Source organism: Crocodylus siamensis, chromosome 2 (genome assembly GCF_052110815.1).
Source record: "Crocodylus siamensis isolate JL-2025a chromosome 2, ASM5211081v1, whole genome shotgun sequence".
NCBI classification, from domain to species: Eukaryota; Metazoa; Chordata; order Crocodylia; family Crocodylidae; genus Crocodylus; species Crocodylus siamensis.
This window is the reverse complement of record NC_143396.1, coordinates 173,867,533-173,885,433: the sequence shown is the minus strand read 5'-3', so window position 1 is coordinate 173,885,433 and position 17,901 is coordinate 173,867,533. Positions and strand designations below refer to the sequence as shown.

Here is a 17,901-nt window from a genome sequence, read left to right as displayed (position 1 = left end):
CTCTGGAGGACCCCATGCAAAACTTCAGTTTTGGATCCCTACTCTATACTGTCATTTGATTAAGTTCGCATTTAGTATCATCCTTCTGTTATATTCCTAGTTCCAGCACTGGGATCATGCACTATTTAGGGTCATAGGAACGCAGGGCTGGAAGGGGACTTAATGAGGTCATCTAATCCAGACCCCTGCTCAGGGCAGGATCATTCCTGACTAAAACATCTTAGTCAATTGTCTACCTAAACTGCTCTTAAAAATTTCCAGGAATGTAGATTCTGCAGCTTGTCTAAGTAGCTTGTTCCAATGCTTAACCACTGTCATAGTCAGGGAGTTCTAATATCCAACCTAAATTTCCTCTGCTGTGGTTGTGGTCATTGCTCCTAGTCCTGTCCCCTACAGCCACAGAGAAAAATCTATCTCCATACTATTTGTAATTATCCTTTAGGTATTTCAACACTGTTATCAGTTTCCCTGCCCACCCCAACTATTTCTTCTCCAGACTAAATAATCCTAGTTCTGTCAGTCCTTCCCTGTAAATCATGTTTCCCAGGCCTCTAATAATTTTTGTCACTCTCTGCTGAACCCTTTCCAATCTGTCCACATCTTTTTTGAAGTGTAGAATGCAAAACTAGACACAATACTCCAGATTAGGTCTCATCAATGCCAAACAGAGCAGCAGAATCACTTTCCTTGATTTGCAAGTGGCACTTTTGTTAATACAACTCAGTGGGTGCATCTACATGAGACAGTAAAGTCTCAACATCTACATGTGCAGCCCTATAAGACTGCAGGAAATGAATTAATTTGGCCACGAGTTAGTACTTGTAAATACAAGTACTATCCTATGGCAGAGTTCATTAGTGCACAACAATGCACATGTAGATGCTGTCAGGGCTCGCTGCGGCACAAGAGTGCTTTCAGTGCAGGGGCTGCCTGCTGGCTAGCCCTACAATGGAGCACCCTTGTGCCCCAGCCAACCCCTTGCATCACAATGAGCCGCATCGGAGCAGCCCCAGGCTGGCAAGCTGGCCCCCCAGGTCTCCTGCCAGCTGGGGCTGCTCCAACCCAGTTCAATGTGCTGCAGTCCCAGGTGTCTGTTTACTGTTCTGTGCTAACAGCACATGTAGAGGCACCCAGTATGTTGTTGGCTTTTTTTTTGTAACAGGACTACACTGTTGGCTCCTATTCATCTTATGGTCTACTGTAATATCCAGGTCCTTCTCTGTAGTACTGCAGCCTAGCCAATCATTCCCCACTCTGTATTTGTGCATGAATTTATTCTATTTTAAGTAAAGGACTTTGTGCTCATCCTTGTTGAATCTCACCTGATTGATTTTGGATCATTTCTCCAGTTTATCCAGATCATTTTGGCTCCTAGCACTACTCTCCAGAGTACCTGCAATTCCACTGAATTTGGTGTCATCCACAAATTTGTTAAGCATAGACTTAATCCTGTCATCCAAATCATTAATGAAGATGTCAAATAATCTGGGACCCAGGACACACCCCTGGGGAACTCCACTTGCTAATTCTTCCCAGTGAAACACCTGAGTCATTGATAACTATTCACTGAGCTTGATGATCCAATCAGTTACATATCCACCTTACAATACTTTCACCTAGTCTGTATTTCATCAGTTTAGTAATGAGAATGTTGCAGAAGACAGTATCAAAAGACTTACATATTACATTCACCTTTTTTTCTTCCCAGTAATTAACCTTTTAAAACTGGGGGCTGTGTTTTAAGTGGGGAAGTTGATTTTGTGCCCAAAAGCTGAATTTTACCCTGTACACCCTTGTGACACTCTTATATTCTTCCCTAGTAATATGACCAACTTTCCACTTGTGTAGGATTCCTTTTTGTGTTTCAACTCATTAAAGAGATTGCCCCAAGAGCATGGGGAACAAGCAGGATGAACTAGCACTCCTGCTTGCAGAAAACACTTATGACTTAGTGCGGTTAACAGATACCTGGTGGGACTCTACCCACAACTGGGCAGTACACATTGAGGGCTATAAGCTGTACAGAAAGGATTGAGTGGGGAGGAGAGGGGGAGGGGTTGCACTCTATGTCAAGGAGCATTATAAATCAACCCTTATCAAAATGGAATTGGAGGAGGAGAAAGTAGAAGGATTGTGGGTTAAGATACATGGAAGTCAAGGGGAAAGGGATTTGGTGGTAGGGGTCTGCTACAGACCCCCACACCAAGGGCAAGAACTAGATTTGGAACTCCTAAGGCAGCTCTCGGAGACCATAAAGACTAGGGAAGTGGTAGTCATGGGGGACATAAACTACCCTGACATCTGCTGGGAGATGCAGACAGTAAATTCCCACTGCTCACGCAGGTTCCTATCCTGTGTGCAGGACCTCCATCTGACGCAGGAGGTACCTGGTACTGGTAACAGGGGATGACATGGTAGGGGACCTACAGATCAGTGGTCACCTGTGGGACAGTGACCACCAAATAATAGAATTCACCATAAGGCATAGGGTGGGAAAGGTAATTAGTAGGGTGCAAGTGCTAGACTTTAAGAAGGCTGACTTCAGTGAGCTCAGGCGTTTAGTCAATGACGCACTGCAGAGTAAGAGATTGGGTGAGATGGGAGCCCAGGAAAGGTGGCTGTGTCTTAAGGAATTGATTCTTCGGGCACAGAGGGAGACTATCCCGATGTGGGGGGAAAAGGGCCAAGAGGCTTCCTTAGCTAACCAGAGAAATCCAGAGCAGCCTAAGGGCAAAAAGGGGGGCATATAAGCAGTGGAAACAGGGAGAAATTACTAAAGAAGAGTATGCCTCCTCAGCTCACAGTTGTAGGGAGGCAGTTAGAAAGGCCAAAGCTACCATGGAGCTGAGGATGGCATCCCAAGTTAAGGATAACAAAAAATTGTTTCTCAGAAAAATACGGAGTAAAAGGAAACCCAGGGCGGTATAGGACCACTACTGAACAGGCAAAAGCAATTGGTGACAGATAGGGGGGACAAGGTCAAACTCCTCAACGAGTTCTTTGCCAGTCAGTCTCATTTCCATCCTTGGTAAAGTCTTTGAAAAGATTATTAAGGCTCATATATGTGAGAAACCAGCAGGAAAAATTATGCTGAGGGGAAACCAGCATAGGTTCATAGCAGGTAGATCATGCCTGACTAATCTAGTCTTTTTTTATGAACAGGTTACAAAACACCTGGATGCAGAAGTAGGAGTAGATATCATTTACTTAGACTTCAGGTAGGCCTTCGATACGGTATCCCACCCCATACTGGTGAACAAATTAAGAGGCTGTGACTTGGATGATTACACAGTCCAGTGGGTGGCAAATTGGCTAGAGGGTTGTATCCAGAGAGTGGTGGTGGATGGCTTGGTGTCGACCTGGAAGGATGTGGGCAGTGGGGTCCCACAGGGCTCGGTCTTTGAACCGATACTCTTCAATGTCTTCATCAGTGACTTGGACAAGGGAGTGAAGTGTACTCTGTCCAAGTCTGCAGATGATACAAAACTGTGGGGAGAAGTGGAAACACTGGAGGGCAGGGAGCAACTACAGGCAGACCTGGACAGGTTGGACAAATGGGCAGAAAACAACAGAACGTGATTTAACAAGGAGAAATGCAAAGTGCTGCACATAGGGAGGAAAAATGTCCAGCACGCCTACTGCCTAGGATTATTATCTGCTTGGCAGCATGGAAGCGGAAAGGGATCTCGGAGTCCTAGTGGACTCCAAGGTGAACATGAGTCATCAATGTGACGAAGTCATCAGCAAAGCTAACTGCACTTTATCATGCATCAGCAGATGCATGACAAACAGAACCAAGGTGATATTTCCCCTCTATCAGGCACTGGTCAGGCCACAGTTGGAATACCAATTCCGGTTTTGGGCACCACACTTTATGAGGGATGTGCATAACCTGGAGAAGGCCCAGAGAAGGACCATTCATATGGTTAAGGGGTTGCAGGCAAAGCCCTATGAGGAGAGACTAGGGCACCTGGACCTCTCCAGTCTCTGCAAGAGAAGGTTGAGAGGTGACCTTGTGGCTGCCTATAAATTCATCATGGGGGCGCAGAAGGGAGTTGGTGAGGCTCTACTCACCAAGGAGCCCCTGGGGGTTACAAGAAATAATGGCCATAAGCTAGCAGAGAGCAGATTTAGACTGGACATTAGGAAGAACTACTCCACAGTTAGAGTGGCCAAAATCTGGAATGGGCTCCCAACGGAGGTGGTGCTCTCCCCTACCCTGGGGGTCTTCAATAGGAGGTTAGATAGGCATCTGGCTGGGGTCATCTGAACCCAGCACACTTTCCTGCCTATGTAGGGAGTCAGACTCAATAATCTATTGAGGTCCCTTCTGACCCTAAAATCTATGAATCCAAGAAGACCCTTAGACCTGACCAAATACACTACTTTGCTGCAACAGGTACCTGTAGACAGGTGAAACACCTGCTCTGATGCACTGCAATTACAGTGAGATGGATCAACTCCATAAATTGAGTCTGCTGGAGCGTGCTAATTAGCTTGCTAAAGTAACCTCGGTGTTTTGTGTATTCAGTTTCCACAGTTAACGTGTGCCTACCACCATTTTGAAGCGCAGGATGCTGAATACACAAGATGTTGCGAGCGCTTTAATTACAGTGGCTCTTGAGAACCGCTCTAATTAAAGTGCCCCCCTCCTCACCATCCCTGGAGCACATGTATAGACACTCAATTAGCCTTTCCTGTTTTATCTGTCATTATTAAAACCAAACATGTGGATTACCTACCTGAATTAATCTGAAAGGAAAAACCTATACTTCTGGACACATAAGACCTTTTCTCGGCCTTTTGGCTCAGATCATGTGAAGCACAGCAAAATAAAAACTGATCTCAAAAAACTATTTCACTGGGCTACTTATACTTTCTCATGTGTAGCATACGCAAAACAGCCTGTTATTGTCCACCTAACCATTTTGTATCGACAAACTGTAACCAACAATTTTACAAGCATTGCAAGTATTATTTTATGATTTTTTTTCATTTTAAAATAATAAAGCTTAATACTATATTTTCTTGCATACTGCACACCCCCAAATAAGACATGTACTTTGTTTTGGAAAGGCAGAGTAAGGAAAAAAAGAGTTTCCCAAAGTCATGGAGTAGGGGCAGACTTCTCTTCAGCTCACTTGCCTTACTCATACTGCTCAGCCAAAAATTACTGCCCATTCAGCAGCAACTGTGTAAGGGTTAAAACTCTAGCTCTGACACTGAAGAAGGCACTATCCCCCTACTATATGCTGGCTGGGAAAGCACCATTCCAGAGTCTCCATGCTTCTGTTCTAATGCAGAAATCAGCTTCCACACTTAAGACACACACCCCAATTTTGGAGGACTAAGTTTTGGGGAAAAGGGGTGTGCAGTATGCAAATTTATACGGCATATTACCATAAATGTTGTTAAAAGTATACTATAAAATAATGATATATAACATAGCCTTATTACTGATTGTGAGGAAAGTAAGATACTTACCAACCTTGACTGCATAAAATCGTTTAACAGTTTACAGTTTTTAAATGTATTAATCTCACTCATTTCCTCTCTATCCTCCATAGCAGTAAATAACTAAGGGTTCTTATACATGTGCTGGGGAGGAGGAGGGACAGGAAAGGTGTTTTAATTAGAGTGGTTCCCAGACAGCCGCTCTAATTTAAATGCCTCACTGTCACATGTATTAAGTCCCTGAGAGTTTAAAAATGGCCATGAGATGCTTTCAACAAGGTTTAGATAAAGTACCCCAGCAGCCATTTTTAAACTCACCGGGCCTTAATTCACATAACGGTGAGGCCACGCTGTAGCATTCTAATTAGAACACAGATCTGGTGTATTCTAATTATAAGGTGAACCAGAACATGTGTAGGCAGCCCAAGACTCAAGGGATGTCAATATACGTGCTTGGGGGTAGAGGATAGGCGTTTTTAATCAGAGTGGTTCCCAGACAGCTGCTTTAATTAAAACACCACAGCAACATGTGTATTAAGGCCCTGTACATTTAAAAATGTCCACGGGATGCTTTAACTAAGGGTAATTCAATGAGCATTAGTTAAAGCACCCCAGCAGCCATTTTTAAACCCACAGGGATTTATACACATGATACTACAGCAATGCTAGGGTGTTCTAATTAGAACACATCAGAGCATGTATATAGGCACCCAAGGTAACCAAGACATCCATATTTACAGCAGAGGGATATAGAAAAGTATATAATAACCCTCTAAAAGCTTCTTTAATGTAACATTTAAAGTTAAAATTAACAGCAGTCAAATGCAAAGCAAAAATGCAAAATCAAAGATCCTCAAGCAATATTAACCTGAGCACATTTATGTTTTTTTTTCCAATATTAGATGTTGAATATAAAATTTAATACATTCCTGCATTCTCTCTATGCTGTTAAATGCATACCGTAAATGGCTAGGTTGATAATAATACAAACGTGTGTCCTAGTTAATCAGTATATATTTGAATATACAGAACAAAAAGAAAAATGAGATACTCAGGTTCAAGGTGCTTTTTAACTGAGTGAAAAAACATCTATCCTTATCTTACCAATAAAGAAAATGATGTATGTCATTGAGAAGCTTAGTAATACTTCAGTTAATCCATCGTTGAAAATATGAGACAGCCAGTATGTGATTATTTTTGAACTAAAAAATCCAAACACGACACTTGCAAAACATTTTAATATTATTTTTATAACAACTTCTTTAGCTGTAACAGAAGGAAATAAAAGTGAATTACGTATTTGTAAACTACATAAATGAATGACTTATTTAATGATGCATGAAGGTGAAGTGCAGATGCTACCTTCTGGTCCCTCTATTTTTCTGGAATGCAAAATTTTAAAACACTTGACTCAAACATTAGTAACCAAGAAATGCTCAGTTAAAGTCTTAAAACAAAAAAAGAAAAAGGATATTAGTGCCATAATAACTCCCCACAAGTTTACAAAAACTGGAAAAAGATTAAGAGTTAAGAACAAGCTACTATATTTACTTGCATACCACATACATTTTTTCCCTCAGAAATTAGCACTCCAAAACTGAGGTCCATATTTTAAGTATAGAAGCTGTTTTCTGTGCTGGACTGGAAGCACAGAGCTGCCAGAGGCTGGCTCTTTGCTGGGCTCCAGCTACCTGTAGGAGTGGTGGAGTGTGCTGCTCACTCGCTCTCTCCTTGCAAACTCAGGCAAAAGCTGCTGCCACTTTGGCAGTAGCTGTAATGGGGTTTCATAGATTTCAGAGACATTAGGGGCTGGAATAGACCTCACAAAATCGAGTCCAGCCCCCTTGCCATAGGCAGGAAGTCTGCTGGGGTCAAAAGATCCCAGCAAGATAAGTATCCAAATGCCTTTCGAATGTATCCAGAGTTGGTGTTTGCACCACCTCTGGGTGAAGTCTGTTCCAGACTCTGGACACTCGGTCTGTAAAGTTTTTCCTTATGTCGTCTAAATCAGCCTTCCAGAAATTTGTGGCCATTAGTTCTTGTTACCCCTTGGGGAGTCCTAGTGAACAATTGTTCTTCCAGCTCCTGGTGCGCTCCCCTTATATACTTATAGGCTGCCACCAAGTCCCCTCTGAGCCTTAGTTTCTCCAGGTTGAAGAGTAAATATATGGTATGATATGATATACTGTGGCAACTAAAGTCTTCTATGAAGGACCATGTGACTGTCAAGAGTTTTTCTTGTGATAAATTTTCCTTGATATGATATATTCACACAGGTTCCTAACCTACATACAGGCCCTGCACCCAACACAGGAAGTATGTAGTCCTACTAGGGGAAATACCTTACTTGACTTGGTGCTGGCCACAGGGGAGGACTTCGTGGGAGATCTGCAGGTACAAGGTAACCTAGGAGACAGTGACCATCTGTTGAGAGGATTCACTATCTGGCAAACGGCGCAAAAGATAACTAGTAGGGCAGAAGTGCTAGACTTCCGGAAGGCCAACTTCAATGAGCCCAGGAGATTAGTTAGTGGGTCTGAGGGGTAATAACATCAGTAAGTTGGGAGTCCAGGAAGGCTGGGAGTTCCCCTAAGGAACCCAGAAAGTGGTGGTGGATGGGTTGGTTTCTACCTGGAGAGATGTGGTCAGCGGTGTCCCCCAAAACTCTGTCCTTGGATAAGTACTGTTCAGTATCTTCATCAGTGATTTGGATGAGGGTGTAGAAAGCATTCTGTCCAAATTCGCAGACAACACCAAACTATGGGGTATAGTAACCACACTAGAGGGTAGGGAGGAAATTCAGGTGGATTTGCATAGACTGGAGAAGCGAGTGAATCAGAATAGTGGTCAATTTAACAAAGGTAAGTGCAAAGTGCTGCACCACCTAGGGAGAAGGAATCACCAATACACCTTTAGACTGGGAAGTACCATTCTAAGTAGCATGTTAGTGGAAAGAGATCTCAGAGTCATAGTTGATGCAAAAATAAACACAAGTCACCAATGTGACACTGTAATAAGTAAGCCTAACTGCACTTTTTCTTGCATTAGTAGGTGCATCACAAGGAGGTATAGGGAGGCGATACTTCCTCTCTATGTGGCACTGGTCAGCCCACAGCTGGAGTACTGCATCCAGTTTTGGGCTCTGCACTTCAAGAGGGATGTGGATAACCTGGAAAGGGTCCAGAGGAGGGCTACACATATGGTTGAGGGCCTGTAGGTAAGATCCTATGAAGACAGATTGAGGGACCTGAATCTCTTCAGCCTCCGCAAGAGAAGGCTGAAAGGTGATCTTGTGGCTATGACATCATCGGGGGGGTGGTCAGCAGGGAATGGGGGATGATACTCTGTTTACCAGAGCATTCCTGAGGGTTACTAGAAATAACGGCCATAAACTGAAGGAGAGTAGATTTAGATCGGACATCAGGAAGAAATTCTTTATGGTGAGAGTTACCAAAATATGGAATGGGCTTCCAAGGGAGGTGGTATTTTCCCCTACCTTGGAGGTGTTCAAAGGGAGATTAGACAAACACCTAGCTGGGGTTACTTGACCTCAGCGCTCCTTCCTGCCCAGAGCAGGGGGTCAGACTCAATGATCCAATAGGTCCCTTCCAACCCCAGAAATCTATGAAATTGACTACAGCAGTGCTAAAGCTTAAGCTGCAGAGCTTGCAAGGAGAGAGTGACTGAAGCTCAACAGAAGATCCTGCCCCTGCTCCCTGTGGCTTACATTCAGAGATCACTCTGGAAAAAATCTTTGTTTCATTCTACCTGCCAGAACAAGTTGTATGCACTATTTGGAGGCAAGTGGTATGCAAGAACACATGGTATTTTAGTGTGTGAGCAACAGATTTTTTTAAAGCAAATTTCCTTTATTTATTAAATAAGTGAATGAGGCCAACTGGCATAAGAGTCTAATATCTCTCTTAACAAATTTATTTCTTTTGTTGAAACAAGTATTTGAAGACATTAGAAAATGTCATCCCTCTCAATGGAGTTCCTGATGGCTAATTGCACTTTTATAAAACACCATGTTACTAAAGGGAAAATGGTTAATCACTATTAACAGCTGTAGAATGTTATACACGGCTCTGTACTGGCCACAATCATACATCCTACAGAAAATTCTCCATCAAGAATCTCCTAAGGTGACTATAGGAGCTAAATAATAAATAAATACATATGGAAATATGCACATGTCCCTAAATGATTCTTCATTAAATCCAATTACAAAGGTCTGATCCCTATTACACACATTTTTCTCAGTGGCTACCTGACTTAACTCTTCAACCGCAACAACTCTTATAACCAACATATACAACCTCCATTCCAAATTTTTTCCCAAATTGAAAATTATGACTCAAAAGAAAAGATGAAACATGAATTGTTTCTTTCAAACAAGAGTTTGCATTCAATTATTAAAAGTCAGTAAAGACTGACTGTTCTTTTCAATGTTTTACACATATCTAGTAGGGCTGTGCAAAGCTTCAGTCCTTGATTTGATTTGGCGGAGATTTGGCCTTATTTGGTGGCCAAATCTCTGAATCCAAATCGAATCAGGAGACCTTTTAATCTCTCTGAATTGAATCAGAACCCTCTGAATCGATTCAGCTGTTTGGACATAGACACAGCTTTAAATATTTTTTCTACATACCTCAAGGTACCAGGTGCAGCTTGTGCATGCTGCGATGCTGGGGCAGATGGGGTGTCCCATGGGAGGGGGGGTCCCCAGCGCACTCGGCAGTAGACCCAAAACTGGACCAGAAGCATTTCCAATCTACTTCTGGGTTTGCCAGGGAGCACACAGAGGGTCCCCCTGGTGTCTGGGGGGGCACCCGGGGTCCCCCCGCAACTGAGAGCTGAGCCAGGGAGGGTGAGGGAGGGGCCCCCCTGTACACTCCCTGGCAGACCCAGAAGAAGTGGACTGGAAGTACTTCTGGTCTACTTCCGGGTTCTCTGCCGAGCATGTGGGGGGAGGGGCGCTCCTGCGGGACGCTCCATCTCTCCCAGCACCACAGCGTTCACAAGCCATGCCTGGTACCTCGAGGTATGTGGAAAAAAATTAAAGCTGTGTCTATGGCCGAATCGCTGATTCTCCGAATCAAATTGGGGACAGTGATCTGAATCAACTAATCGAATCACTGTCCCTGATTCAGGCCAAATCCGAATCGAATAGGGCCTGTTTCACACACCATTAATATCTAGTGCTGCTTCACAGGTGCCTAATTATCATGGAACTATTCCATTCATTGGATACCTAAGGCCCTGGTATACATCATACTTAAGTTGTGATTAACCAGTTAATCACATATCAAGTAGTTACCCAACCACACATTAATGCAATTAACAGTGTGGTAACTCAAGAAACAAGCCTCAAAATCATTACACAAAATGTGTGTAATAATTGTGGCTGGGTCCTATCATGCCACTAATGGAATGTGTGGCCAGCTGGGAGCCCAGTCACCTGACAGGGTGATTCTGGGATCAGGATCCCAGGCACCACCTGCACTGGCAACAAGGCATGATAGCATCTGATCCTCAATTCTAGTCACTCCTCCTGCCATGCCAGATATGCATGGTAAGATGCATGATTGTGGGATCAAGCATCAGATACCATCATGCTTTTATCTGCATATCTGCCAGAGGCCTAAGTGCAATCCCACCCCGTTCAATACCCTGAAAAGGCATTAATGCAGAGAGTGAATGGACCTTACCTTTCCTTGTTTTTTAAATTTTAGTCTTAATGCTGAGATGACAGTTCATCACTAGGGACTTACCAAATTCATGGTGGAAGCGGGCTGCATGGCAAATCCATTAACTTGGCAGGTTCCCCCATGCACCCCTCCCCTCCATTGCTAATTGGCTAAAGGGACCTGGTAGGCCTGCTGTTTGCTGCTGACTGGCCGGGAGGAAAAACCAGTGTCATATTTCAAACCACAGTTTTTCATATTTCAAACCACAGTTTTTGCCTCCCTGCCAATCAGGAGCAAGTGGCAGGTCCCTTCCACCAATTGACGGGGGGTCCGCATAGGGAAGCCTGTAAGATTAAAGGAGCCACTGCACAGCCCACTTCCACTGTGAATTTGGGAGGTCCCTATTCATTTCTAAAACAAGATGAGTTAACTTTTTTCACGGATTCAGAATAGATTAACATCCAGCCCTTAGTGCTTATATATCAAAGAAATCAAATTAATATCACACAGAATCTCAGGGCACAGAATAGAAAAAATATTAAATAAAACCAGTCTTACCAAAATCAACATGTTGCCTATTTAGAAAGTCCTGATAAATCTCAAAAGCAATTACTGTGGTTGCACCAGTAAATAAAGATTCTCCTTTAATTAGATTAATGATGATTTTTGAAATGCCTTAAAACAATAAAACAGAAAAAAAAACAGTAATACATGAAACTCTTCAAATTCTTCAACTTTGGGAATAAAAACAAAGTGTGGGTTTATGTGAGAAAGTTGAAAGGAGCAGGGTAAATTAATCTGTGAAGTTATATATTGCTATAGCTAGACTGCTTCTGACAGCTAGATTGTACTGTTAGCTGAGATATTACTATGCTACACTGCAACATGCAATTTGGCCAACCTCCTGTCTCCATATGAGATCAATTAGATCCGTTCAGATTTGAATCTCTTATTCTCTAGCCTTTTTAGCATGTTTAGTCAAATAACTGTTGCACTTGAGCCAATATCTATTATTCCTCCACATTTCACACACAAAATACTTACTAGTCAAACTCCTATTATTGTTATCAAACAACTGCATAAATCTTAAAATAAATATACAAACAAAGCAGCCACTCAAGCGTACCTGTGGGATGCTCCTCATGCTTCTAAAGTTTGTGCTTTTAGTTGGAGGTCCCTCCATGTCCTGAACTGGGAGAGGGAATTCCAGGCCCATGTGACCTTCTGTCCTGGCCAGCCTTACCTTTATAAACAATCCTTTCTGTTTTCACTTGTTATAAAAACCTAAATTACAATGTTTCTAATAACTGAAAATATCTCATGAATGAAATCAGAATGCATTTTTTTTGTCAAAAAGACATTTATGTTATTTAAGCTGGACCAATCTGTCCTCTTCAATCTAAGCCTCTATGGATACAAACAGGGCAAATAATGATAAATGTCCAAACATATCCTAATTCTTTGATTGTTCCAGTTCTGCATTCAAACAGTAGACTTGAATTCACTGTTCCCCCTGACCCTTTGATTTTTTCAAGGTAATTTCTCAGCTTAATCATCATTACTGAGTTTCAAGATGCTAAAGTGTTGTGGGTCTTCCCTTTTTGTGGAAAGCTTTGTAATCCATGGCAGTCAAGCTTCTGGTCTTCTCATCCATCCATTTTGCTATTCCATTTTGTGGCTGTCCTTCTCAAACTGTTCAGATGATTTTCCTGCTCCAACAGATTTCATTTCTACCTGCAGTTCATCTCTATTCTTCTTGGAAAGCTTCCTATTGTTTTAATTAGTTTTGTGTGGTGCATACACACATACTAACTTTCTGACAGTTAAGCTGACTTAACTTTTTAAAGTAAACTGAACTGCCAGAGCATACACACATATGTGGAGCAGAGTCAACTTAAATATTGCATAAGATCATACACATCCAAGGTATATTATATTGAGTCGTATTAGTTAAGTCAGTTTAGCTTACAAGGTGACTGCCACCATGTCAAGGAGCTGTACGTGTGTATGCTCCAATGTGGCGTTAACTTAAGCCAACTTAAGCCAACTTAGTTAAACTGCCTTATTTTAAGTTGGCTCTGTATGCATGTATGCACCCATGAAGTCTCCAACTCTGGCTTAAATCTTAATTTAAATCCTTTTGAGTTCTTCAAGCACCTATTGTCTGAATACGAATTCACAATTCCACTCTTTGGGAACTGAATCCCAGTCCTGATTCTAGGGGTACACCCTTTTTTGAATTAAACAGGGCAAAATTTGGTGCTTTTCATTTAAGTTAGAAGAAGAAAGGGATGTTTGGGCCAGTATCTTTTTTGCAATCCTTTTTTATTTACAAATAGAAAAAGAACCATTTTCTTGAACTCACACCTGGAATCAGAAAATAATTAAGACTCTTTCTAGGAAGTATCACTCACAGTTTTCCAATAGAAATAGGAAAGCATTATGTCCATAGCACAAGACACTTTGTCTGGAATACTACGTTTAATTCTGATCACCCATATTAAAGAAAGATGAATTCAGACACAAACAGATGCACAGAAGGGCAGGAGAATGGAAAGTCCATTTTACAAGAGCACTTGGCTTGGTTTGCTTACAAAAATAAAGACTGAGTAGGGATACAACTGCTCTCTATAAAAAGCACCAGTGAGAAAATGGTAAAGAGAAAAATGAGCTATTTAAGCTCAAGGACAATATTTGCACACAAAAAAACAGGGTTTGAACTGCCGTGAATAAATTTAGTCTGGAAATTTAAAAAGTTAACCTTCAGAGTAATGAAGTTCTGGAACCAAGTAGTGAGAGCAAGACAACTGTTTTGATGGTGGAGCTTAATAAATGTATAAGCAGAATTATATGATATGGTGGTATGAATGATCAAGGGTTGGACTCATTAAACCAGGAGACCCCTTCCAGACTTCCAAGCCTACTTCAGCCATTGCTCAGTCCCAAATGTGCTCTTCCGTACCTTGCCCCTGCCCCTCTCCCTTCAGGCTTTTCTTAGAGCTATGTTCTCCCCAGTGCATATTCAAACTGTATTTTCAGCCTTTCATTCCACTTTCTGTTTCTTTTTGCTTCTCTCACTCACACTGCTCCACTAGTAAGCTGAAACTCTTCCACCCACATGTGCCTTTGGTTTCGGTAGTAGCACATGCCTATGTTTTGCATGAAGGCTGTTACTGTTTCAGTCCTGGTTCCACTCTGTCTAGTCTCTGAGGACAGATTGATTTAATTAAAAGATCTGTGTATATGTAGGTAGACAATATACCTCAAGGAACTTGAGTTCTTGAAAAGTAATTGTCTGTTGTAGTGTGGCTCTCTCCAGGCATGGCCATGAAATATCTGAAGTCCCCATAGCCCTTATCTTCTCCACTCTAGTTTAGCAGTCACCCCTTCATTCACACACCCTGCCTTGATGTATTTGTCTTTAAATAAAGAAAGCAGCCCCAAAGCTTTCCAAACCTGATCTCATTCTACTGACCACCAGGTGTCTGCAGTCACTACCTTAAGGGGTAATGCATGGTTCTGTCTGCCCTATACAATACCCCAAGCCTCACAGATACTGTCACTCCTGATGTTTCTTTCTTGCTCAGTCCCTACCTGGACTCTCACACCTCCTGGTCCCACACTCAGCCCCTCTTGGCTCTCACACCCTCTGGGTTACTCGGAACCCCTGGCCCCTCACTCAGCCCCTCTCTGGGTGCTCAGACCCTTTGGGTTACACCTGCAGCCCCTCTCTGGACTCATGGACCCTCTGGTCCCCCTCTCAGTTTCTCTCTATGCTCATTGACCTTTCTGGCCCCACTCTCAGCCTGTCTGGGCTTGTGGACCCTCTAGTGCTGGTCGCTGTCCCTGTCTGGGCTCATGGACCCTCTTGTTCCTTAGGAACCTCCAACACCTCCAGACTGCTGCAGGCTGCACTCTCTGCACTGGCTTTCAGAAGCTGTAACAATCCTGCCCAGACAATGTTTCCGCAGCACCCTCCAGGGTCCTACAACCTGCTCAGCTCAGGACCTCAGCTTATACACCTCAAGCCCAGCCCTCTCTTAGTCACAGGACTCTCTCATTAGCCCCCACACCACCTGCAGGTTGCTCAAGCAACCTCAGTTCTTAAAGGGACAGGCACACTAAGCATCCTGTCACATACACCTACGCATTTTCACATGAGGGTGACTCCACGTGACTCCCATAGGGCCCCAAAATACCTTAGGATGTGTGTCTCAGATTGTCCTAGGCCAGTGTTTTTCAAAGTATATTGTGGAATGCTAGGGTTCAAAGAGAATGGAGCTCTCAAAAAGAATAGCAAGATACTCTCCTGTCTGACAAAGAATTCATCTAGAATTTAAGGTACACTAACAGCATTACCTTATAGGATAAAAGGTATGCAGAGAATCCACCGTGAAAGCTTGGATCTCACCTACTTTCTTTGCCAAGGTGATTATCAAGTTGGAAAACATTTGTACATCATACAAAAATAAAAAGGTCAAAATTTTGTTTTCTTCTTAAAGCAGTCTTGAAATTTTGTCCCTTTTCCCAAAAAGGTGCCATTCTTATGGAAGGAGGTCATTTTTCTAAGAAACCAATAGCTACAAGACTTCTCTGTTGCTGTGGCCTGTTCAGCTCTACAACTTAATTCCCCTGACTAAAAATCATTAGGACCACTTCCAAAGAGTAAAATATGGACAACAGGATTATGGAAGCGAAACTTCAGGATACATATAAGGCTCTCCTTTGTTTCTAATATGTCTGGTAACATCACAAGATTAATTTCTCACTCTCTTCTCTGCTCCACTGTGTCCAGAAAAAAAATGTGATTGTAGTCCTAGGATGTGAATGTCATCACTAGAAACTATCCAATGCAGAATTTTCAAAAATTGTTTGGAGAAGCTTGAGGTACCACTGTGGGCAAAGTTTCCAATATTAGTATGCTCTCTTGTGCCCAAAGGGATAAGGAAAAAACATTTTTAGCTTTAAACCCAAGGATAAATAGCTCTATGAAACGTCAAAAACTCTTTTATTCATTTCACTCCTTCAGAAGTACTGGATACTTACTGCTATTGTTCATTTGATAAGCAGTAAAGGTGGCCAAGTCAAATCACATTTCCCACTGAGAACAAGGTGAAATGCTTTCCTCAAATGTCACCCTAAAGGACAGCTTTTGAAACTCCACTTAGAATCTTTTTCTCCTAGCAGTATCTACTATTCATCCCCTGGAGAGAGTCCAAGATTCATACTCATGACTATTCTTTTATCCTCAGAAGGAATGCAGAGCTTTTACTTCATTCTAAATTTCCTTTTATTGAATCCTGCCTTACTCGGTGCTCTGAAGTCAGCACTATCATACTAGGAATTAATCTAATATGTTCATATCTGTACCTGAAGTAGTTTTCTCAACATTGTATGTATTTTCTTTTCTCACCATTCCATAACACACTCTGCTTTTCAATAGTTATTTCTAGCTTCCAAATAAATTTTTCTCTTAGGAAAATGTTTTCGTTCCATAAGCAAAACACATACAGTTACATATTTCTCTATTTACACATGCACATGTGCGTACACACACACGTGTGTGTGCGTGCATGCACATGTGTAGGCTTGGTAGGATTCCATTTTTTATCAATAAATTGTTGATTTTACCTCTCACTCATAGACCAACAGAAATATATTTCTATTGGTAATACAAATTTATAGAAAGGGGTCTGTAACGGGAAACCCTCACTCCTATTACTGGAAGTGGAGAGAGATGGAGGAACAGAGGATGGAAGGTTAAAGAGAAAAACAAGAGGTAGCCTAATGACTCGTTAAATAAGCAATTAGCCTCTTGCTCATAGGTGCGAGAAGCAAGCTGAAGGGAGATAACAGGCTATTTAAACAAACCCCTTCCCAAAGCTTGGGGTGGGGAGGGAGGGGGAGGAGTATTCAAGGTGGAAGCAAGGTCCTGGTGGGGCAGGCTGGGCCATTTGGGGGGGTGCTAAGGGTGCCCACTGCCTCTCCTCATGTTTCCAGAGTTCTGGGAGTGTTGCTGCCACCCTCTTCTAATTCCTGCCTGCCCTGCTTTTTCCAGGAGAATGAACAGAATTAGAAGTACACTGATACATCAGTCTGATCTTGGATCAGCACCAATATAAAGAAAATTGATTGTATTGGAAATTGGCCTGATGTAGGCAATAATTTGGATGATAAATGCCCATGCATGCGTGCAGCTGCAGTGCAGCACGTAAGTGGTGAGGAGCACAGCCTGGCAGCATGGAGAGCTGCATTCAGCTGGTAAGTCTGTTGTGGTGGAAGAGGAGGGAAAGGGTGGGGGGACAGATCAACGCCCCCCCACAGTGAGGGAAGGAGTGGGGCAGGGGCTGGTGCTGCCCAGCCAGGGTGGGGTGGGGCATGTGACAAACCCATGGCTTGTCTGGGGGGGGGGGTGTGGAGTAGTTCCCACCGCTGCATGGAACCTGGGAGGGCATGGGGGGAGGGGGTCCCCCCAATCTGTGCAGGGTGCGGGCAAGGTGGGCCACAGCTGTGGGCTGGGGCTGCACTTGTGCTCGGGGTGGGTGGCAGCGGTGCTGGGAGGGGGGTCTATAGCAGGGCTACAGCAAATTTTGGGGTGGCTGCAGCCCCCCCGCACTATGCCCTCTCCCAGCGCCAGCACCACCTGCCCCAAGCTCAGCCCAGCACCAGCCTGCAGCTGCAGCCTGCCCTATCCCACCCTGCACAGATCTGGGGACACACGCCCCCCCCATGCACTCCCAGGGTGTGCATAGAGGTG

The 17,901-nt window shown here is 43.1% G+C and overlaps 1 protein-coding gene across 1 annotated transcript in view; it reads right to left on the bottom strand.

The window, feature by feature from the left end:
- LOC149871352 (solute carrier family 9 member C1-like) overlaps nt 1–17,901 on the bottom strand; it is a 200,449-nt gene that overhangs the window by 168,225 nt on the left and 14,323 nt on the right. Inside the window, exons 4-5 of the mRNA XM_090034612.1 lie at nt 11,703–11,819; nt 6,559–6,720 (exon numbers count right to left, since the gene is read on the bottom strand). Of these exons, the coding sequence (XP_089890738.1) occupies nt 6,559–6,720; nt 11,703–11,819 (279 nt within the window). The remainder of the gene's footprint in view (nt 1–6,558; nt 6,721–11,702; nt 11,820–17,901) is intronic.